This window comes from Podarcis muralis, chromosome 12 (genome assembly GCF_964188315.1).
Source record: "Podarcis muralis chromosome 12, rPodMur119.hap1.1, whole genome shotgun sequence".
NCBI lineage: Eukaryota > Metazoa > Chordata > Lepidosauria > Squamata > Lacertidae > Podarcis > Podarcis muralis.
In genome coordinates, this window is record NC_135666.1 from 56,051,204 (window position 1) to 56,076,527 (window position 25,324).

Here is a 25,324-nt window from a genome sequence, read left to right on the forward strand (position 1 = left end):
GCGAAGCATTCCTCAGAAAACAATGAAGCCACTGTATTTAAATTATCTGCTTATTTCACAATGTTTATTTCAGCTGTACTCTGGGAGATGGTGCTCTATGTTGTTACCCATAAAAGGAAGTTTTGTTAATCACGTTCTGTGACCGATGTGAAAATTATCTGTTAGTTTAAGGAAAATCACTTTGTTAAGTGCAGAGCTAAGGCACAAACTTGAAACACAAGGAAGTTACACCTTCTTTATAATGATATATTTTTGCCATTTTAAGCAAAGCTGCATGGTGATACGAGATAATAAATTATAGCTGTGGCTTTTACAACACTTGTCTAACAACCAAAATAGGTGCAATTCATAATTAAAACATCATGCAAGTGGACATCCACTCACACAGAGGAGCTTTTCCTGTCTTCTTCTCCTTCCCTCTACAGTCCCCCGTGTACCTCAAAAATCTGTTCCAGGGAATTGGCGGACCCTTTGGAGCAGATCTAGGGGGCATGAGGGGAGGGCTGGAGAGGAGAAATGTTGCACATGCAGACTGATGTTATTGGCATTAAGATTGCTTAATTAAGATTAAGATTGCTACAATTAACATTTTGAGAATCGGAAACTGAAAATAAGCTGTCTACTTCTGTAATAAACATTGCGTCTTAAAAATGATGTCAGATAATGAATAGTTTATGAAACTGATCATGGAGAGCACTATTATTTTTGTTGCCACACATCTCAGAAATAAGACCAGGTTTGTAAAATGTCTATCTCTGACCTTTAGCCACCAGACAAAATAGAGATCGTAGAGCAGAAGTCGGCAACTTAAGGCCCATGGGCCGGAAGGGGCCCATGAGGGTCGCTTAACCAGCCCATGAGTCACCCCTGAATTGAGTAGCGGCTCCAGAAATCGTTTCTGCGCAAGCCCAGACACTGGAAATTGCATCCGCACATGTTCGCGGCGCCAGAAAACACTTCTGTGCAAGCCTAGATGCCGAAAAACGGTTCTGCGCAGGCTTGATTTTGGGCGTCTGGGCATGCTCAGAAGCGATTTCCGGCACCATGGACATGTGCAGACGCGATTGCCGGCATTGCACTGTGCCGGTCTGGCCCACAGAGGATCTCCGTGGGAGTGATCGGGTCCATGCCCAGTAAGCCTTGCCAACCCCTGTAGTAGAGTATAGGCAGGCCCCCATTTACGTGCTTTCAATATGTGTGCATTGTACTGAACCCGGCAGTGACCGGAAACATCATAAAGACATCACTGAAATGTCGCTAAAAGGGTGGAGTGGGGACAGGGGGAGCGTAACAGGGTGTTTGCAGGCTTTTCCGGTGGGTTTCAATTCTACGCAATTTCACTGGCTCACACAGTGCCTCGGAACGTAACCCTGACATACACAGGGGGCTGCCTGTAGCAAAAATGATTTGATCCCTATACTGCTTTAGGTACCATCCCTCATTTGCCAATCTCTAGTTAGACACCTAGAATACCAATTGTTCACAAGCTATAGAGGGCAGTCACATGGTGACCTTTCTGGGTCACAGGCATGCCATTGGTAGTACAGACAGAATCATTAATAAATTAAGATATCTCACCAACATGCCATAAATCATTTTTTCCACTTCAGGTAGCCCTTTAACTAACGCTGCTGGATATTTTAGTGGGACCTGCACTGTTGTGTTTGGTTCTTAACTTATCTTCCTCCTGGCATGGGTACTCCATAGTCCTCTTCCTTGCTCTTTGCTTTCCTTCATCATATTCTCAGCTTTCTGTCCAATATTTTATGTTACAGTGGTACCTCGCAAGACGAATGCCTCGCAAGACCAAAAACTCGCAAGACGAAAGGGTTTTTGGTTTTTTGAGTTGCTTCGCAAGACGAATTTCCCTATGGGCTTGCTTTGCAAGACGAAAACGTCTTGCAATTTTGTTTCCTTTTTCTTAAAACCATTAATACCCAGGGTGCATTGCTTGAAGAGGTGCAGTTGCACGTGGTGTGGTAGCCTTTTTTGAGGTTTTTGAAGACTTTGGTGATTTTTGAAGCTTTTCCAAAACTTCTTTTGAAACCGTGCTTCGCAAGACGAAAAAACTCGCAGAACGAATTAATTTCGTCTTGCGAGGCACCACTGTATATGTTTCTTAGAGGTGGTGGAGGAGCAACGTAGCCTACATCTTACTTGAGGAAGCTAGGCTTCTCTTTCATTCTCAGTTATTAGATTTTTGTTGAATTTCTGTTATCAGTTGTGTTTTGTTCTTTTCTTTCTCTTTTGCTTTCGCTGATGTTATGGTAGATCTCAACCCAGAGGGTAAGTGAATGATAGGCTGAATCAAAATCAAAATTAGTGATAGTTGTTATTTTAAAGTAAAAACGTATATATGTGAGCTGCTGGTTGGCCCTTTAGAAGTGACTTCAAAAATACTTTGATGATACTCTGTTCCACTACAGATGCCAATTAGCTTAGCAACACTAAGATGGCTCTGTCACCAAATACCATTGTTGCAACTTTAAAAAGGGGAAACTGCTTGTTTCTTGTACATTCAAATTTCAATTGAATTTTCTGATTTCCCCCCCTCTTCATTTCATGACATTTGACCCCACTGTTTGTATATGCCTGTGAACTGCTACTGAAATAAGGTGCTACTGGAATCCTTATTGTGTTTGCTGGCATAAGTAACCCAAATGTTAACTCTACTTTGGTGTTAATTTCTTTTAGGGATAGTGTAGCCATTTAATTATTCATAAGCAAATATAGTAAAATCCAGGTTAGCCTGTAATTGTTAAAAAGAAGTGTGATAACTTGTGGACTTTCATTGCTTTGGGTCAGTGCAAATGTAGCATTGGATCAAGGGATGCAATAGTGTCAAAATATATCACTTTGCTTTCAATTATATAATTGAATGGTTGCCACTCGCAGGAAAGAATGTGAGCCCACTGCCTTGGTGACCCATGTTCTAGGGAAAAAACAGATTTTATTCCTCTCTGAATGGTCTGGACCATTGCAGTCCATTTACTTTGTCCCATTGAGGTCAATGGGAGCCACTAAGCCTGCTCTTATTGGCTTAGTCTTTCATGCTACAACTTGATGGAACCCAGGAACTGTCTTGCTTGCTTGTATGTGTATGTGTGCTTGTATTTTTACATAGTTCTGGTACAGTTATCCAACTAATGAAATTCCAATTAAAATGATTAATTGGTTATTGATCATTACATATTTTACTTTTTATTGATATTCTACAATCTGCATGAATGATTTTGTTTGTTTTTATATCTGACTGCTAATGAAAGGTAACAAACCAAAATAAGAGTTATTTGAGAAAAATTACTGAACTCCTGTGCAAAGTCATTCAGATGCTTAGCAGAATGTCAGTGAATTGCAGTGTATTTTGAGGTCAGAAGATTAATATTTAAGAAAATATCTGTTGCAATCTTGCTTCCTTTTTAAAGATAGAGGTTGTTTTAATATTTGGGGTTTTTGTTATTGCATTTTTTTTCTTGTTGCAGATTTTCATTTATATGATATTTTTATATGATATGTATGATCCTGCAGATCTTTTATATTCAGTAGTTGCCCTAAACAAAGCCTTGTACCTAATCTCAGTATATTTAGACTTAACAATTACAAGACACACATGATTTGTTTCAGGTGCACCAAGAGTTTCCCAGTGCAAATTTCGATTACCATTGCGGTTAGTTTGCTCTCCAGCTCATCCTTCAAAGACAGCAAGCCAGAAGTTAACTATTGATACCAACAAGCCTCCAGTCAGCCTTGTTACCCTTTTCCCAGGTAGAACTTCAGTTAAGGATGCACCTCTGACATGATTGATTTACCTAGAATGCTTGAGTAATGAGCCATTTATTATCTAAAAGCTTAAATGAAAGAAACATTGGTTTCTCAATGTAGTTTGTACATTTAGAATTTTATCAAAACCCACTTAAGTTTTGCTAGCTTTATTATTGTTTTACCACATGGAAGGTTTTTATGTGAAATTCTTAACACAAATGAATTATATTGATATATTTTGCTTCTAATATATGCACCATTTAAATAACTAAATGCCAGTCAATTTGGTTTGCTGTGGATATGATGTTACCCACACATGGGAATCTAATCCATTGTATAGAGTTTATGGTCTGGGTTAGATGCAATTTATATAACAACGGATAGTTGTAAAACCAGCATGAATGTTTATATCTGATAGATAAAGGGACTTTGTGGTCCAGTGACATAATGTATAAGAAACAATGCATTGGCACATTCTCACCCAAAATTATTTGCAATATGAAGTCTATTGTAAACCTGAAATCTAAGTAGATTTATGGGTGCAGTGTTAACGGTATGGACAAATTGTGTAAATTATACATTTCATTTTATTTCAGACTTTGCTGATCAGGCTGATGAAGACCAGCTAAATGCTTTAGGATTTCAGTTATTAGGTGGCTCCCGAGTCACATTACTTGCTTCAAAAACATCGCGTAAGTATCTTGTTGAACTGAAGTTATGGATGAGATCTTCACATGATAGAGTTGGTGCAATACTTTTGTCCACAGTGTGACAGGGGTGGGTGGTAACAGTAAATCATATGGAATAAGCAAAGTTAACTCTTTGTTCGAAGATAAAAGGTCTGCTCACAAGTGCCAGGCCTAATGAGCACAGCAACTCTTGTCCCTATGAGGCAGTTGTGGAGACTAAAGGTCCCCACCTTCCCACAGTTGCATAGGTCTCCCCATCCCCCCTGGGTCTTCCCCAAGCAATTGGACTCCACTGGCATGCTTGTCTTTGCTCCTCCCTCTTCATACCTCATTTGGTTTTGGAGGACCAGGAGGAGGGGACCTTGTCACAGCATTAGGGGGAGACACCCTGTCTTCTTCACCAGCCTGACTCATCTCTGCCTCTTGGCCTCCCTCCTCTTTTGCTTCTGATTCTGATTCAGGACTTCTTTCTGCCACAGATGGTCCCTGTTCACTAAATCCTGTTCAGCTTTTCAGTTATTGACTTCTGAGGATGTTGGCAAGAAGCTTGGTTCAGCTTGTGTGCTAGGCTTGTATGCTAGGCTTTTGTCCTTCATGGCTTGTTAAATCTAGTAGGGAAGCAATATCAGGCTGGGTCCACGAGCTTGTAATTGTGTCATTGAGAAGTTGGTTACAGCTTTTTTAAAAAAGAAGCCATAATTCAACAATCCTGAAGAAGCATTATTATTAATCAATGGGATTTGGCCTCTGTTTCATGACTGAATTCCAACTATTTGGTTCCTCCTTCTCTTTCCCTTCTCTCATTCCTGCCTTTGTTGTTGTTGTTGTTGAATTTATATGCCACTATTCCTCCATTTGGTGGGGCTCAAAGCAGTCAACAGAAAATAAAAAAGCAAAACTAAAACAAAACATACAAATTAACAAGTCATTACCGGTACCTGGACGATGGTGAGCTCTCATTGCCCGGTCCCTGCTCCTGCCAACCTAGCAGTTCGAAAGCACATATAAGTGCAAGTAGATAAATAGGTACCGCTCCGGCGGGAAGGTAAATGGCGTTTCTGTGTGCTGCTCTGATTCGCCAGAAGCGGCTTAGTCATGCTGGCCACATGACCCGGAAGCTGTACGCCGGCTCCCTCAGCCAATAAAGCGAGATGAGTGTGCAACCCCAGAGTCAGTCATGACTGGACCTAATGGTCAGGGGTCCCTTTCCCTTTACCTTACCGGTAATAAAACTGTGGAACATCCATAATAAAACAAGAATCAGAAACCTTACTTGATTGTCTGTTTCAAAATATGAAAAATATGCTTTTGAAAGACAATACATTTAAAATCCTTGTGGTGTACTGTTAACTAGTAATTGAAACTAGGGTTTGAAGTTTGTTTTAAATCTGTGGTCTATGTAAACCAGTTTAAAGTGTGCAGATTGAGTCCTCAGGAGCAGCTGGTGCCGTGGGATGGTGCCATGTTGCTGCCGTCCTGACAGTGGCCTCTTTGCTACTTACTGGGATGGTGTCATGACTGTGTGGGTGCACCAGTGGAACCAATCCAGTAGTCCTGAGCCTCGGGCCTTTCAGCTCGTTGTTTAGATTCTAGAATGCTGTGAAGAATTATCTAAGTTTGGTGGCATGAGCTTTCCTCTATTCGCACGGATGTCAAGAATTCTTAAGCTGTAAAAGACCTTAATATCTTTCACCATAAATCCTGTGATGGGAAACATCTGGACAAGTAGTTATTCAGTGACTCTCATGGTATCAATTAGTTTACTTTTTGCAGGCTTCATTTTTGTTTGTGTTTGGTTGTGTGAACATTCTTTGAGTGTTGTATGATAATTTTTAATATTTGTTTGACAGTAAAAAAATTTAAACAGTTGAAGTAACTGGAACATTCCATAACAAAGATCTGAGAAGACTTGTCATTTTTTTTGTAAATAGTTTTACGTGTAAGCTAAAATTAGAATTGGTTATTTGGATTCTTGTTTTACAGAATTGGTAGCTTAAATGATATACATGTGCAAACAAGATCTCAGCTGATGGGAATAAGTGTTCATTTATTAATGAAAGGAAAAGAAGCTTTAAGTATCCCACCAGAGGCATTGGCTAGCTGAAGTGTATTGTAACCTTTTAGCTTGAACAGGGAGCTTTATCTTCCCATCTTTTCTCCCACTAATAATTTTCTTTTCCATTTGGGTTTGTTTATTTATAGACCTGGCTTGATGCTTGCTATCTCAGTATAAGCTTTCCCACAGTACAGATGCTTGAAGCAAACCCTAGTGTTTGATGCAATAGTGTCTAGAAACTGCTGCACCATAAAACCTTTAATCTTACCCGTGTACCCATGCTTCTACTTTACTCTTTTACCAGCTGGGATTCTGTAAAGATTACTGTTGGGAGAATAATGTACATTTGACACTAAGTTCATAGTATTGTAGAATTGGAAGGTACCTTGAGATTGATCTAGTCCAACTCCCAAACCAGAAAGCAAGTCTCATATTGAATGTAAATTTCCACGAGCAGATGGATAAAACTCAGTTGTGGTTCGAGGACCCGACCCCCGCAATGTGGAAAGAATACACAAGGACACGTTATATAAGGTTAATGGGCAAGGAAAGGCCACAACTTTATTGATTACAGCAGTGAAAAGGTATTGGCTTAGGCATTGGATCTCTCAAGCAAGTGGGTTTATTCACCAGTAGGTGGAGCCTGTTGATGCTAATCCAACTATAGGCTCTCCCCTGATGTCACCGAGGGTCGTGCCATGGCCTCCCGCCAAGCAGGCATCAGACGGAATACACGACCGCCAGATTCCTTTAACGGAATACCCAAAAATTGAAGGCATAGGCGATGGCCACACCTAGCTCTTCGACACACCACAACACATTATTCCAATGCCTAACCTACCCACCAATACCACAAAAGTTGTGACGATTGCTACGAGGTAGGCGAAAAAACCAAAAAGCCTAATGCCAAATGGAAAAACTCCTACCAGGCCCCCTGGACAACCAGGGCGACCAACCTAAGGTCCATAGCAAGGCCAAAGAACAAAGACCCTGAGCTAAAAGGGAGTGGAGGGTGGGTGACTCGCGGCGAGACGACGAAGAATGAGGCTGGGGAGAGGCTGGCGCCACAGCAAAAGGCTGCTGAGCACGCCCCCTCTCAGGCACCTGGTTGGATGCCTGCCGAGGGGGCGTGGGCGCCAGCCAGGTGAGGTGGAGGCAGGGGGCTACTGCCCCCTGCTAGGGGCGGTGCTCGGCTCCCGCCCACAACCACTCCCCTCTCTTGCAGGGAGGAGAGTCTTTATAAATTACAACTGTCTCAGAAATAATTATATCCCATGCCCATTAGGGCTTTTATGTGGCTTTTGGGTGAGAGATTGATTCCTACGCTCACAAGTTGCTTAACCGTGTCAGAGATCCCAGGAGCTGACAACTTTTTGGTTTCTTGACACAGTGTCAGGGAAGAGTTAGAGGTTTTCAGTTTCTCAGAGGGAGAAAGCATTCCCCAAGGGGGGGAGGAGAGCAGTGAATCTAATAGAAGGGAGCAAGAGGAACAACAGGGAGGGACCGGCTGTTCCCAGGAAAGGCAAGGGCTCAGTTCTAGCTCCGATTCGGAGGAGGGGAGATCCAAGCCAGCTCTAGCCAGGAGGTTAGAAAAAAGAGCGGGAAAGCGAAGGGAACAATGGCGCCTTCGCCATTTTGAGAGTGGCTGGTCACGGAGAAGCAGAGCTCAGAAGGTATCTGAAAGAAGTGACTCTGAGGAAGAATAGTGAAGAACTGTTTATAAGAATGTTTGGTTAATACGCAATAAAAAGTTTTATAAAAGAACAAGAAGCGTTTCTGTGGTGATCTGAAGAGGACAACGACCAGTCCTGACACACAGGAATAACTGTTTACTAAAATTCTTGAAAAATATGCCCCTTCATCCAACTTTCAATAAGTATTTCATTGCTGAGAATGATAATTTATGGGTGCTTGTGGTATTCATACTATCCCATAGGTTCTTAAAAACAATTATCTGCGCTCAGTATTGAACATGGTTTGAGCTTATGCAAACATGACTTAGAATGCTTGAACAGCTAGTGTGCCATCTGTCCTTCTGTATAAAATTTAATATTTAATACTTTGAGGGAAAAGCTGCTTTCCTCGAACATACCTGTTTTCATAATCTTAGAATGTAGTAAGTAAGTAACAGTTACTCTTTTGCTGTTTTCAGCAGAATTGTACAACTAAAGAACTCTATTTCATTTATATGCTATAGATTTTTTCAGAGTTTTCTTTCTCTTTGTAATAGATCAAATAAGCCATTAGTTTTATCCTACCATTCCACTTGAGTGGAGTTGTCTGCTGTATTTTCCTGCTGGTCAATACAATTTTAAAACCGCTGATCTCTTTTTTTGGCCTAAATTTGACTCAGGGACTAATTTTAGATGAGGGGAGCTTGGTTCAAAATGTCTGGTCATTATTCCTAGATATATTTCTAGCATAATGAAAATAAGATGGTATGTTATCATTAACAAATGGTTTTCGGCTTTTAAAAGGACATGCTTTTATATGAAACCTGCCTATTTTCCTTGTATACTGTAAATATAATTTGTCATTGTCCCATCTATGAAATGCATTTTCTGGGAACTGTGCCAGTAGAAATGTTATACAATCTTGGATAACTAATCTTATGAATTGCTTAATAAGTAAAGTTTTAAGCCTCATCTTTTTTAAAAATAAAAAACTTGGCCAAACTTCTAAAAAGTAGAACATTTTAAGTTTTTTAAAACATCCCCTCCTCATTTCCACCCTTCCTCTTATTTTTCCTCACAACTGTTCTCTTACATATTTTGAAAAGAATACTATAAACATAGCATTTTCAGAATTAGCTTGAAACTACAGTACTATTGCTGTATACCTGGCCATTTCATTGGCCCATTTTTATTAAGGGATGATATGCGTGAAGCCTGCATCAATCACAAAACTTTTAATTTGCATGATATAAGATGCAGAATCCCACTCCTTGGTAGCTATGATGTTTTGCTCTTTAAGATGGATATGCACTTCAGAGTCCTTTCTCTATTAGATCCCTTGTAGTCAAATGAGATTAGAATTTTACCTGGTCATAGAAAATTGCAGGGCATATTATTTTGATAGCTGAGATATGGAAAGACCTAATAAATGTTAGGTTTTAAAATCCTACCCAGAAATCTTCTTTGAGATCATCTTATGATTCTGAATGTGAGAATGCTCAATCCATTTCAGATAAATCATGCTTGTTTCAGAGGTATGGGTCCTTTTAGCTAAATGGAAAAAGAGAGCTGCCATTTTCCAATATGGTAGCATTTTTCCAAGCTGAATTTTTAAAGCGAATTTTCCAAATTGTATCCTAGCTATCAACTGAGCATACCCTGAATTGTTCAGTTTTTAATTTCAAATGTCCTGGATGTAAAATTTTGCTACTTGTTCTGAACTATTGATGTGTTAGGGTCAATGCAAACAGGTCTCCTAGCTTTTAACCATGATTGAGATTGGGAGAAACCCTTGGACACGCATGCCCCTTCCTCCTGCCTCTTCAAATTTATTGAACCATGAACCATTGGTTAGCATTAACATGAACCATTTTAAGTTGGAAATCAGAGCTTGAAATCCATGTGAACTAACAACTTCCAAAGAAGTGTTTTTGTTAGATAACAAATAAACGAATTAATTAAATTTCTATACCACCCTACATCCGAAGATCACAGAGCGGTTTACAATATAAAAATACAACAATGCACACCGTAATAACAAACAAAAACAATACCCCCCTAGTTTAAAAGGCCTCTTTTTTTAATTAGCCAAAGGACTGGGAGGAGACGAATGTTTTTGCCTGGCGCCTATATCACAGAGAATCTTGTGGCACCTTAAAATTAGGAATTCTTACTGCAATAGGCTTTTGTAGGCTAGTGTTCACTTCATCACATGCATTAACTATTGCCCTCTGTTGACAGATGTGTGTGTATGTGTGAAGTCACCCCTGAACAAAAATGATGGAATGGATTTGATGGGGAAGTACCCCTGGTTCGTGAGAAAACCAATGCTTGTTTACCTGATTCCTGAAAGCACGAAATATTAAAAGAGGTTTCATTCTCTAGCTTGCTACTGGAGAATGTCCCCAGAATCTGGAGCAAGGAAGGCAGGCAGAATTGCAGCAGGCATCTCAATGTAATTGACAACAGTGAATTCCTTAAAGCATGCTTGTAATTGTGATAATTGTGACACAAAATTCCCACCATATGGCTGAAAAAGTGTTTAAATATGGTATTTAAATTGATGCTATTGGTGGAAGACATGGGGAAAGGGGAACTATTAAACATGCAAAGTTATGAACACAGAAATTTTTTTCGCAGGTGGAATCCAGAAATTCTATATTCATTAAACTAATAATAATAATAATAATAATAATAATAATAATAATAATAGTAACAACGTAAGTAGAACTGTTATCAAGTATGGCTGTATGTACATGTGCACCTCACCTTTATGCTCTGCTCCTATAGTCTTTAGTTTATATATATATTTATTCTTGTTTGTCTTTTTCTGTCTTGTGTATAACTAAATTCATTTTTTAAAAAAAGTGGCCCTACTTATTAACTGATAGTGAATCAGCTACTAATTTTTATTTTGATTTTCATTTTCAAGAGCGCTACAGAATTCAAAGTGAGCAGTTAGAAGACCTTTGGCTAATTGTGAAAGAACTCACTGTTCGTCTCGAAGAACATTTTAGGAAACAAAACTGCAAAGACTTTGCATGTACTTTTTCTGGCCCAATCCCCTTACAAGAATATTTTGAAATAATCGATCATCATTTTGAGGTATGCATATTTGTGATTTTGTAATGAAATTTGGCTGGTGACTTTTTCAGTTGTTACTTTGAGCTGTTGCAATTGTTTAAACTTAAAGAAGTGCTTTTTACACAGGCTGCATTTTTATAAACCAGTGCATTTATTTCGGGGCTGCAGTCATGGTGTGTAGGCTCATGGTGACCCACCTTCAAGCCCTTAATGGCTTTGTATATGTTTTTATAAAGTGGAATGGAGATTATGTCAGGGCTGTTTGGGCTGTGAAAGTCAACATCTCATTTCTAATAATCTTTGCCAAACCAATAGTATATTAACATATTCTTCAAAACTCTTAGGCACACTTGGCACAGCCATTATAGACAGGAATATGAGTTGTTTTGATATTGGATTGACATGTGATATACATTAAAAATTGCCCTCCCCTAAAAACAAAAATCTATTCCTAAAACAGTGCTTTAAACATTTTAAAATACTGTGCCTGATTTCTGCCGCAGCTAGTAAAATATCGTTGAGCATATGTGCTGCAGATCCAGTGTACTGAAATAATTCATAACCTGCTGATGACGAGATAATTTCACCTCTGTCATGAAAACCCATGGTAAGATTATCATGCATTACAGCAGATTGCCTTCGCTGTCAACAATTATTTTCAATTTTGGTAATACCTGGCATTATTCTAGCCTGTTAGTTGATCTGATGATGAGTGTGAAATTACCGGTCTTCAGACTGACTATGTTACCGTAGAAAAGCACTCTGCGAATCACTACAGTAAAACTTCCAGAAATGCGGTTGTTCTCCACCTGTTTGTTATAAATGTGTCATGTGAAAATATTTTTGCATTTTGGAATATTTTTAACTTTTTCCTTCGAAAATCTGCTTAATTGTAGCTGCGCTTGAATGCTGTTAAATATGAGCAACTATTATCTGAAAGAGCCGTACAGTTTAGAGCTATTGAACGACGACTGCTGACACGGTTTAAAGATAAAACCCAAGCTCCTCTGCAACATCTGGACACCTTGTTAGAGGGAACTTACAGACAGGTCAGTATAGTTGGGTTATGAGCCTGACTCTTTAATGTCTCCCCCCACACTAAACACATAGTTTTAAAATACATAAGCGATACCTTCCTGGTTACATTTACCAGCTGAGAGACCATGGAGCAGTAATTTGTTTAACCTAATATTCCCTGCAACTTTCCAGATGATCTGCAGTGGTTTTTATTTGATCTTCAGATACTGAATTGCTACTCTGAGCTCTCGCAAACTTTGACAGTGCATCATTCTTTCCGAGCCGAAATAGTTATGTGAAAATATTTTATAGTTCAGAGCTCATGTAAACATTTATGGTATACTGTAAACTGATGGAATGGTTTAACTGATGTAACATCCACAACAAAATAATCTTGAGACGAACAGTCTCCTTTTGCAAATGTATTTACATCCTGGGTCTTTCAAAGGCAATAGCTGAAGTAATTGAAAGCAAATCAACTGATATACTGTTGCAAGATGGAATACAGTTTGAGTTTCTGCCTCAGTAAAGAACATAAGAGTGTTGCCGTATCAGACTATAGTTTAATCTCATTTCCGGTGGAGGGCAGCTAGGAACTTTTGGGAAATCCAGAAGCAGGGCATGAAAGCATTAGATCTTTTTTGTTGTTACTCCCCAGAAACTGTTACTCATTGCGTGGCGAGTTCCCGCCTCCACCCAGAGGAAATAAAGACACAGGACACCATGAATTAGGTTAATGGGCGAAATAGGCCACTACTTTATTGGTTTATGAGCGGTATTGGCTTAGGCATTGGTCCTATCGACTAACCGGCTTCAGCCCGATTGCATGAAGACCGGCAAGGGTTAACCACCAGTAGAGGGAGTCCTGTTGATGCACATCAACCAGGAGCTCCCCCAGGGGTCACCGCTCGGGGGCGTGCCTTAGGCCTACACCTCCATAGGCTTCGGACAGGGCAACGCCCCCCCCCGGAATCCTTTACCGGACTACCCTTCACTGTGGGGGGAGGCGATGGCGCTGCCTCCCCCCCATCTACTTAACCCTACCCTTACCAATGCCTAACCGCCAATGCCGAGAAGTTGTGACGAGTTGCTACGAGGTAGGCGAGAAACCAAATGGCTGGAGCCAATTTGCCAAATGGAAAAAAATCCTACCAGGCCCCTTGACAGCGACCAACCAAAGTCCATAGCAATGTCAAAAGAGCCTGCCTAAAGGGAGGGAGGGATGGGAAACCGAATCAGCTGGAGCGGCAAAAGAGGGTGAGCCTCAGCTGCGCCACCCCTAAATAGGGCAGGCCATGCCTCCCCAGCCAGCCAATTGGCTGGCTGGGGGGATGACGCGGCCGAGGATTCCCTGATTTCGCGGGGGCTGTGACCAGCCCCCGTGCACGTGAGGTGGGCGTGAAGCCCGCAACCCCACCTCCTCCCTAGCTCGGAAGTGGCTTTGGCATTCTGCCTCTGAACCTGGAAGTGCATATAACAAATCATGACCAATAAGTATTGATAGACTCCTTCTCTATGAACTTGTCTATTGCACCTTTAAAGCCAACTAAACTGGTAGCTATCACAATTTGTGTGGTAGCAAACTCATGTTTAAAAAAAGTTATTTATTTATTAGAAGGTTTATAAGCTGCTTAATCAGGAGCTTTCTAAGCAATGCACAAATAAAATTGTAAATAAAATACAGCTAAAATCTACAGAGCAATTTTAAAAAAACAAACATACAAACAGCCATCACAATTAAAACACAAAATCAGCCAAACTCTAAAAAACAAATATAAATAACTAAGTTACATGAATGTGTAGGCTTGCTGAAACAAGTTTTTGGCGGGATCTAAAACAATATAGCCTGGGTGCCTACCTAATGTTAATAGGTCGGGAATTCCGAAACACTCGTGCTACTAATGTGGAATGAACATTATGTGGCACTTGTAAAGGTTTCAAGTTCCAAATACTGAGATGGCTAAATAGGCATGGATGGGGCAAGGCAATTTGTTAAGTAAACTGGTTCTAAGCCATTAAGAGCTTTATATATCAATAGCAAGCACCTTATCCACATTGTCAGGCTGCATAAACTTAAAGTGATCCCACAGCACATTGCAGTGTTGTATGAAGAAGTATGCTTATCTGTCCTGAATCTCACTGGCAGCTCCAACATTCTAGTACTGTGAAAAATATTTGTGTCTCCTTATTCCACACCATAAGGGACGCGGGTGGCGCTGTGGGTAAAACCTCAGCGCCTAGGACTTGCCGATCGCATGGTCGGCGGTTCAAATCCCTGCGGCGGGGTGCGCTCCCGTCGTTCGGTCCCAGCGCCTGCCAACCTAGCAGTTCGAAAGCACCCCCGGGTGCAAGTAGATAAATAGGGACCGCTTATCAGCGGGAAGGTAAACGGCGTTCCGTGTGCTGTGCTGGCTCGCCAGATGCAGCTTGTCACGCTGGCCACGTGACCCGGAAGTGTCTGCGGACAGCGCTGGCTCCCGGCCTCTAGAGTGAGATGAGCGCACAACCCTAGAGTCTGTCAAGACTGGCCCGTACGGGCAGGGGTACCTTTACCTTTTTTTTATTCCACACCATACATAATTGTATAGACCTCTACCATGTCATCCTTGTTCCATTTTTCTAAAATAAAATCCCTCCAAATAGTATTTCCTTGGATTAGAGTTCCTCCAGTCCCATGATAACATTAATTGCTCCTTCCATTCAGCATGCAACACAGAACTGCAGGGAGCTTCCCAGGGAGGAATAGGTCACTCTGTTCTTCCATGGGTAGCTTGCTTTACTTCCATGTTTTGGTATGTGAAAGGAGCTCCCTTTGTCACAGCACAGGAACATTTTGAGCTGTTCATGGAATAAGAGAGTGATCGCTTCCTTCATGTGCAGCTCAGCAGTGGGACTCAGTCCAATTCCCTTCCTGCTGCTGATCTGATCTGTAATCTCCAATCAGCTGAGCTGGGGGCAGGGTAGGAAGATTGCACACTGTTGTAATGTGATCTTGCAGTTTGATAAAATAATTGTCAATAAGCTTAAATCAGTACTTAATTCTGTATTTGGATTTCTATGGGAATAGGGAAGTAAGAAAGTTCAGGTGATTGTATTCTTTCTCCAGATGTCCAACTCCATAAAAATGTTAGGTTATGTTGAGTTTTCTTTCAATGTTAAGGACATTTCTTTTTATGAAGAGTAAAATTGGCATTCAATTAATAAGATGCATCTACTGGTTTTTATTTTATTTTATGAAATGCAAAGTTTCATGTTTCCTAGGTTCTTAATATTGGGAATGTTCCAGGCCCCCCCATACAGCCTTGAGCCCAATGTATTTTTTTATTTTCATTACCTTTAGGGAGTCATAATCAAATTGCAACTTCTTTCTTCCAGTCTTAAGTGCTTCAGGTATTTAGAAATCCATATATCTTCAGTTATCAAACTTGCTTAATAACTGGAGCAATGGCTTTTCTCAAATAATAATTCACTTGGAAGTTCTAGCTTGCAGAAATGACTTCACTTGGTTCCATTTCAGAAATATATTCAAGCAATAGCATTTGCATCCGTAAGTAGGATAGATCATCCTGTTTCCTTTTATAGGAAGCCAAGGATGTAGCTGAGCTGTATCATATTTATCAGCTTTAGAGGCTTGTCCTAGAAAGGAAATTGGAACAGTGTGCCAACTTGATTGGTTTACTTTCACAAAAGGGCCTTGTATTGGCAATGCAGATGTCTTGGGGAAAAAAATATATCATTGGCATTGTAAAGCACTTAATGTAGCCTGTGTTCCTTTAGACACCTCAAAACACTAAGTTTGTAATGCAGTTCTTCCCTTTTAAAATCAGAGAACTGTGGAACATAATTTCCTTTGCATATTTTTGCCTATATACAAGGAATGAATACATTTCTTAAAATAATTATCCTGTTTTGATATATGGCACAGACATGAAAATAGTGTCTATTATTTGTATTTGTACTTTCTTACATTAATCTCCTGCATTTCCCCCCATAATGAAACCCATAGCAAAAGTATTTCTCATTTTTGAAAGAGAAGGGGGAAGTGTTGGTCTGTGAAGACCAGATACTGTAGAGGATGTTTTATTGAGCAACGAGATACCTGCATAAAAAACAGGCAAAAACCTTGGTTGAAAACCTTCTGTGAATGGTAAAGCTCCACTGAGATCCAGTGGAAGCTTCTGCTGGAATAAGGGTGTGGTGGTTTTCACCAATTGCCTTCTTCTCCCTGTGCTCCCTCCAGAACAGTGTGGAAGATGGTCCTAGGGTCTGCAAGGAGGAAAAATGAGCAAAAACCACCCCCTCCCCCTCCAACCTGTAGAATAATCCTTTGGGTAGCATTTGACACACAGGAAGTGAAACACCTTTTAAAACCTGAAATAGATTAATAATCATTTATGCTGCAATCCTATCCAAATTTATCTGGGAATACATCCTATTGAACTCAACAGACTGACTTTAGAGTAGCTGTTTTATAGGATTGTGTTATTAGTAATTCCAATTGCTTCATTTAAAAAATGCGTTCTCCTTCTTGACATCTAGTTCCCCTTCAAAAACTACTGTTGCTTTATTCTTTCATAAGAGCCATTGTTATTTCCCATTGTATTGCTTAAAGGTAAAGGGACCCCTGACCATTAGGTCCAGTTGTGACCCACTCTGGGGTTGCAGCACTTATCTTGCTTTATTGGCCAAGGGAGCCGATGTACAGCTTCTGGGTCATGTGGCCAGCATGACTAAGCCGCTTCTGGCGAACCAGAGCAGTGCACGGAAATGCCGTTTGCCTTCCCGCCGGAGCGGTACCTATTTATGTACTTGCACTTTGACGTGCTTTCGAACTGCTAGGTTGGCAGGAGCAGGGACCGGGCAACGGGAGCTCACCCCGTTGCGGGTATTCAAACCGCCGACCTTCTGATCGGCAAGTCCTAGGCTCTGTGATTTAACCCACAGTGCCACCCGTGTCCCAATGTGTTGCTTAGGACCCATAGAAACATGAGACTAGTTTCCTGACACCAAGCCAGGGCAGGGGGGCGCTGTAAACTTTTCACACAACCAGCAGTTCCCTCCTTCCCTGTATGGCAAATTGCCTCTGACACAAATTCTTGGGCCAAGCATATGCCCAGAACACCTTGTTCTTTAATTTAATTTAAAGAACACCTTGTTCTTTAATTCTTAAGAGTACATCGACTCAGGTGAGCTACCTTTTTGCACCTGTTTTTCAGTGATGTAGTAAAAAGCAAAGTAGTTCCAGCAAGCCTGAAACCTTAAGAAACACAATTCCAAAGTAATGTTGGGTCTGTAGTTCTCTGTATTATGACCAATATGTGTCTGTTCTAGAATAGCATACTTGCAACTATTCTATGAGCTGTAAATACAGTTAAACTAATATTGACAATAAGTACATGTAATTAGAGATTTGAATTTTTAAAATTGAACTTTGGTTTTAATATTGTATTCTGTGCGGGAAAATAAACGTAATAGGATCAAATTTTCTTTGGGAGTAAAATAAGTGAACTGTCAGGGAAGATCTTTAAAACTTGTTTGAAAAGCAGAGTACACATAACTTAACAAACCTAAATACACTTCTTTATCAAACTTTTTTTTGTTTCTCTAGTTTTATGTTCTTTAACATCAACACAGACACATCTCAAGCTTCTAGCTGCTGCTATCTCTGAGGAATAACCTTTGCTGTCATTTCCCAGTTTAAACCTTTCAAACAAAAAGTAGAGTTATGTGAGAGTATAAATGGTGACTTAACTACACAAACTTGGAAAAAAAGAAATGAGAACAAAGTTTATTCTCCAGAGTTATTCCTGTTGGCACCATTGTATGCTCCTTACCATTTACTTACACATAACTAGTAATTTCTACATTTTGACAGCTTGTCTCTATTATGTATCATTTAATTGCCCTATTATGGAATACAGCAGAGCTATTTTAGGGGGTTAGTGCTAATACAGCTGTGGTAAAAAAAATGGTAGTTGGAAAAATTGGGGGTAATAAATTGATTAGAACATCCCACCTTTTAATTTATAAATTTCTTAATATAGTTTTGGACAAAATAATACCTATGGTTGACTATTTTATATGATACATTTTAAAGAAAAGAAATGCTGTTTAAAGCATGAAATATTTGTGATATTCTCATGTACCAAGTGCAGTAGTTTTGCTGTCAAAATAAATAAAAAAATTAAAAAATTGTCCAGTAGCACCTTAGAGACCAACGAAGTTTGTTCTGGGTATAAGCTTTCGTGTGCCTGCACACTTCTTCAGATACCAGTAGTTTTGCTGCTAATTGAATGTACCGGCTTTCACACAGCTTTCTTGGACAAGGGTTTTATTTGTACTTCAGTAATTACTCTTGCTAACACATTATTTTATTGTGACCAGTTAAATTACTCTCACATAACATGTTTGCACCCTGAAGTGCAAATGTTTGTTCATTAGACTAAAGATGTAAGGCAGGCATGTGGAACCTCCAGCCTGCGTGCCTAATTGGGCCTGGCATTGCTCCCAGTTTGGCCCGCACTGCTGTTTCCCTTCCAAACCATGCCCACCTGCTCCACAACTAACCTTAAAGCACACTCTTGATTGTGGATTGGCAAGAATGCTTGTTGTCACAACCTGCTGGGATAGGCTGTGCTACTGAATTCCCTGTCAGCTGAATTCCCTGTAGCTAGCCAATCACAGCAGAAAGTGGCGCTTGAAGTCACCACCTATCAGCTGATAGGTGGTGAGTTCAAGCTCAATGGGATCAGCTGCTGTACTGAGTTCTACCCTTGCAAAAAATTGAGCTTGAAGTCTGTGCCAATCAGCTGGTAGTAACTTCAAGTCCTTCTTGGCTGGGCTTGAATGATAACTGGCAGTGCGACTTGCCACGCTAAGAAGCAAAAATAGGCACCTGACATCAAAGTGATGTCAGCACAGGTGATCAGCAGGTGGGGGAACCAAGCATCTAGCCTGCTGGCTGGATCTAGCTTCCCATCCGTGATTGTGGCGTTTGCCTCCTAGGTGGGTCATAAGGAAAGGGTTAAATGAGTGTGATGTGATTGGCCAGTGGGAACCCAAGGGGAGGAGTTAGAGTTGGAGTGGTTAGAAAGTCAGTTGAGAGTTGGGAGTTGGAGAAGGAAGAGAGGGGATAAGTCTGGGTTGGTCGAGTTGTGTGGTGAGAGAGTGAGAGGAACTGTTAGGTGGAGTCAGATAGATAGTTGGTGGCAGCGGAAAAGCAATCCCACCGCTGCCACCACTTTTGTGGTGATCACACAGGGTCCCCGGACGTTTGATGGTCTATTGATCCCTGTGCCACCACTGTGATTGCTTTTCTGCTGCCACCAACCTGTTTCTCTCGGGTACACACGGAGTCCAGACAGTTGTTAACATTAACGAATAATCAAGTTTATTTTATAGGCATGAACAAGTTTGTGGTTTCAGTTAATTTTCTGGGCAGGTTCTTAATCTTAGTTTCTTTACTGTCCTATACATTCCTAACAGCTTCAAACTGATTATCCCAACTATCTATCTGACTCCACCTACCAGTTCCTCTCACTCTCTCACCACACAACTCGACCAACCCACAGACTTATCCTCCACTCTTCCTTCTCCAACTCCCAACTCTCAACTGACTTTCTAACCACTCCAACTCTAACTCCTCCCCTTGGGTTCCCACTGGCCAATCACATCACACTTATTTAACCCTTTCCTTATGACCCACCTAGGAGGCAAACGCCACAGTGATGTAAAGAATAGAGGATGTGACTATATGGAGCATAGGGAGATGTGTCCACAAGTTTTCAGAAGTAGCCAGAATTCCCAGCTTTGATGGTTATTGATAATATAACCAGATCATATAGTTTTGCAAAATAATGAATCTGACAGCATTGGGCATCATGCACAGTTCCTTATCCAACAGGGAATCCACATATGGAAGCTTTTTCTGTGGATGTATTGTCTTTGCTGGATTATGTCATCCTTGTCCAAGAGCATATTAGCTCAATGGTCCAAAAAGCTGACCATCAAAAAATTCAGGTAGCTCATTCTACATATGGATTTTTGAATTGTCATTCTATTTATTCTGCTTTACAAGCAGAATCTATAAACAAAATATGCTGAAACCTTTTTATATTCTTTGTAAAAGAAATGTTTGTTTAATTGCTTTCCTTGTAGACTCTTTAAGATATTTAAATTTATTCAGAAAAAAGAAAAGAAAAGGAAAAGAAAAGGGGTCTTTTCATGCTCTTTTGTCCAAGCCATTGAACTAAAATATTTTAGCATATATTAATGAAAGTTTCAAAGCGCATTGTGCATGCTGGGTTTAATGCCAGCATATGGCTTAGGACAGGAGGAGTTTTCCTTGTTGTTTCTAGAAGATTGTGAAATTAAGTCTGTCACATTTTTATTGACTCCTGATGGTTCTGTACCTATTCAAATGGATTTATTCTCCATGAGCATATATCAACTTTTGTTTTGACAATTGTATGGTTGGAATACCTATAGTCTGCCCTCCAAAAAGCTTATTTTTTAACTTATGGGTTATTTATTATGAAAAAGCATATATTTGTTTGAAGTACTGATACTGCCATGTAACATACTGAAGAATAACAGCTTGGGATTCAGTGTTTTGTAAGCAGTTATTTAGGATAACTTCGAATGTGTCTGTCTGCATAGTTTAAGGCATCTAGTTTGAAATTTTCTAGTACTGAAAAAGGAGCATGTGTCAAGATGCAAATAAACTGTATTGCATTTGGAGTATTCAGTTTTCTGGCCTGTGTGTGCAGAAGTGGCACAAGTACTTCCAGCAGAGTGCAGTAGAAAACAGTAAATATTTCAAAACTTCACAATTACTTTTAACTACAAAAAACTCATTAAAATAAGACATTGGGATAGAAGGAATTTATGTTTTATGAGCTGTAAAGGCACATGCAGAACGCAGTGTCAGAACTGTGCAGTTCAAGTTAGACTTGTTGTTTCTTTTCTCTATCCTGGGATCTCATCGAAAGACACATGAAGAATATAACTGAAATTATGCACAGTTCTTCAAATATTGCTCATCTTCACTAACATTCCTTTTTATTTATTAAGCTTTAATACAATGAGAGTTTGAGGCTCCAATCCTGTGTCCCCTGTCACAATGTTCAATGGTCATAGGATAGACTGGAATTCCGTCTCTGCCACCCTGGGTTCCTTTGACACTCTGATGTCCATAGGGCCAGACGGGGATATGTTGTGAGAAGACTGGGAAGTAGCTTCGTTCTCTGAAGAATGCAAAGCAATAGCAGTCATCTCACAGGCCATAAAACTGGGAAGATATTTAGATGCATTTGGGAGCCTAAATCAAATACAAAATAAATTCTAATACTTTTTAATAGCCCAAAAATGAAGGGAGAAACACAACACACTGCTCTGTCCTGCCATGCCTGCTCAAGCCTGGCAAGTTATAGGTTAAGGCAGTTAAACCACCTTCAAATTTCTCCCCTCCCTTTAGGATTCCAGCCCAAGTGACTAGATTAAGTGATTCCTGTGGCCCATGGAACAAGTTGTGTATGGACAAACTAGGGAAGGGTTAGCATCAAAAGACACTATTTTATTGTATTATTTCCCCCCATAAATTTTATTGAATCTTTTCATCATATAATACAATAAAAAAACCAACTAATCTAAATAAAAATAAAAACCAACAGCAAAACAATGATAGAACAAAGAAAATACAAAGGTAGATCTTAATCCTTGTCTTACACAGAATGCTGTGGACCGTCCCAGCTCTCACCTGAGAGCTTCCCTTTCTTCTCCCAACCTCCCACCCTGAGAAATCTTACTTCCCTGCCTATCACACAGGGTCCTACACCATCCATCTATCACCTTCATATACAAACCGTCCCCTCAGTAACCCAGAGTAGAGGACCATTAGCTGTTGAGAATCTTTCTTGGGCAAAAACAATTAAACCATGCATTTTGTTTTGCTTTCAACCTTTTAGTGATCTTCTCTTCTTAAGCCAGCAGTCAGCTCACATTCCAGATGTAAATTTTAACTGGCAGACAGATTGCCTCAGTTGTAATTTATAACAGTCACAAAAGTAATTAAAGGGAGCCTTTGCCTATCCAGTACCCTAAGAACTGCCCCCATACTACTATCTAGTGTTGATTGAAATTCCTTGAGCATGATTCCTGGGCATGATTGAAATTCTAAGTCACCCGTCTCCATCTGGGTCCCTCAAAACTTCTCGGCCTCCCAGTGTGGAAAGCAACCTTTTAAGAGCATCAGATCCTCTGTTCTCTCCATTTTCCCAGAGAAAACGTGATAACCAAGATTTATGGCTTGGCTATCATTAATCACCACATAATTATCCATTTCCTTTCGCATTATATGTAAAGGTTATTTGTTATGACTATATGCTTTTAGTAGTTTTTAGATTACTGATTGAATGAAAGTTCAGTATCTTTCATGAAATAAGAATGTGGCTTCACATATAGGTATGGTACTGTATATCATTCCACTTTTAAAATGATATAAAACCATGTCAATATAGAGGCTATTCCTTTTATGAAACTATTTGGGATTGATGAATGCATCCTTCTAGGTTTTTATTAGTCATAAAAAGTCTACCTTGAAAATATTATTGTAAGCTGTCTATTCAGTCTTCAGAGAGTTGAGCCAACAATTTATATCCCAAGAGAGAAATTCTGAACACTAAAAATTAGGTCTAAAATTCCTCAGGGGCATAGCGTATCAATGGACAATCTACTTGGCTATGTAGCATGGAGCTGCGAATCACTTCCCTACAGAATCCTGCTCTAGAGGTAACTGTGGAGATCCAAAATATCATAATCAGGATCCAAAGTTTAGATATCCCAACGACCTGGTCATGCCTAGTGGGATTTTTTCATCTTTATTTCTGAAGAGCAGGTCCTCCAGGCTAAATCACAGACTGCCTTTGAAAGTCCTATCAGTTTCAAAAGGTATTGCCATATGGCATGATGGGCAGCTGTTTGAGAAACACAAACTTGAAAGCCCCATTGGATTTGAAAAATTGATAGCTTGGCTCTTTGGATGTAGGCTCATATTCACCTGTTGAAGCAGGTAATAGATCAGACAATATCAGTCCCCAGGGAAGCTGTTCATCCGCTGTACTAATGCAGAAATAAGAGCAGCTTATGTGCTCCCAGACCAACTCAAAACTGTCCCTGGATTTGCAGAGAGAAAAATGGGCATGCAATTGTCACAGGTAATGGCATATAGGACTTCATGTTACAGATAACATATAATGCTTCTCCAGAACATCATGTTTATAACTGATATAAGTACTCTTTCATCTAGCCCAAATATAAGCCGTACTCCCCCCCCCCAAAAAAAAAAATTCCAACCTGGAAAAGTTAAAACTGCGGCTTAAATTCACGACCTTACAAAAATTGGCTTTTTTACAATAACGCTGCTGAAACAGACATACAGCAAAATGGAACGGGCGTAAGTGCCTGTGGAATTTTAAGGGAGCAGCTTATATTTGGGTGTTGTCTCCCCCCACCCTTGAATTTTAAAGCTGCGGCTTATATTCGGGTGAGGCTTATATTCGGGCCAATACGGTAATTGCATAAAGGGTTACAGGTGAGGCCAGTGATACCAAATGCATTACAGATCAACTATAACTGAGACATACTGCCCAAATGACTTCCATATCAGTGCTTTCCCCAGAGCTCATGTGAATATGCAGAGATATTCTATACAATGAGGTGAACTAGATCTAAGAAACAAGCTCCTTTTAAGATATCCTGCATTATAATGTGGATATTTGGATCTTGTTTACACTGTAAAATCATAATGAAGAGGTCAGGTTTGATAGATCTGCATGCACAATTCCTAAACCGATTGCTGCAGAACTAGGAACGTGTGCTGACTTAAGCCATTAGACTATATCACTTGGTATTATCTATACTGATTGGCAGTGGCTCTTCAGGGCTTCAGACACAGTGGTTTTTCCCATTCTTCCTGGTGATGCCTGGAATTGAATCTGCAACTTACTGCATTGTTTAGAAACAGGACAAAATCCTTAGCTTTATCCAGCACAACTGCTAAATCACATGGTGAAAATGGGCACTTTGTGAAGTGCTTTGAGCCTTTGACTGTCCTGATGATTGATGCCTGGACAATGTAGTGAGGTAACTGGTCCATAAGGATCCACCCCCAGCAACCTGATAGCAATTTCTTTTTGCTCACAGCAGCTAAAAATAAAACATAACTACTTCTCCCCTTTTTATAAATTGCTGCAAAGTTTCCCAGGCTGCTGTATCTGTTGGCAGACTGGTTAATTCATTACATTCACCAAAAGGCGATGGACAGTCTTGGATGCACTGATCTGGCTTATTAAGTTGGTTGTAGACAACTTGTTCCATTAATTTCAGAGGAACAAGCTAAATGCAAATACTTTTATCTTTTTCAAGCTGGATGTTCAAGAAAAAGGGTGTACAGTGGTGCCTCGCAAGACGAAATTAATCCGTTCCGCGAGTCTCTTCGTCTTGCGGTTTTTTCATCTTGCGAAGCACGGCTATTAGCGGCTTAGCGGCTCTTAGCGGCTATTAACGGCTTAGCAGCTATTAACGGCTTAGCGGCTTTAAGAAAAAGGAAACAAACTCGCAAGAACTCGCAAGACATTTCGTCTTGCGAAGCAAGCCCAGAGGGAAATTCGTCTTGCAGAACGACTCAAAAAACGGAAAACCCTTTCGTCTAGCGAGTTTTTCGTCTTGCGAGGCATTCATCTTGCGGGGCACCACTGTACATTAAAAATCAGGACTCAGATTTTGCCACAGATGGTGAGAGAAGTGGCATGTTTTTAAAAAAGAATTATTTAAAGTCCTTCATTTCTGGTTTGCTGTAATTGAGAAATATAAAAGCAAATGTTCGTTTGGAAGCATCATTTTACTGTGTATGCAGTACCACTGGCATGTTCATTAATGTTTAATCTTGGATAATATGAGGGTTATTTCTTGTAAATAGAGAGGAGAATTTATTGAGAATTTAAGAATTAACTATAAAGCAGCAACTCTGGAAACTTATCTGAATG

At 40.1% G+C, this 25,324-nt stretch overlaps 1 protein-coding gene across 2 annotated transcripts in view; it reads left to right on the forward strand.

The window, feature by feature from the left end:
• Positions 1-25,324, forward strand: part of BBS9 (Bardet-Biedl syndrome 9) — a 226,820-nt gene that overhangs the window by 41,735 nt on the left and 159,761 nt on the right. For both annotated transcript variants that reach the window (XM_077916509.1, XM_077916510.1), the window contains 4 exons: positions 3,625-3,765; positions 4,359-4,454; positions 11,113-11,285; positions 12,161-12,313. In XM_077916509.1, the coding sequence (XP_077772635.1) occupies positions 3,625-3,765; positions 4,359-4,454; positions 11,113-11,285; positions 12,161-12,313 (563 nt within the window). The remainder of the gene's footprint in view (positions 1-3,624; positions 3,766-4,358; positions 4,455-11,112; positions 11,286-12,160; positions 12,314-25,324) is intronic.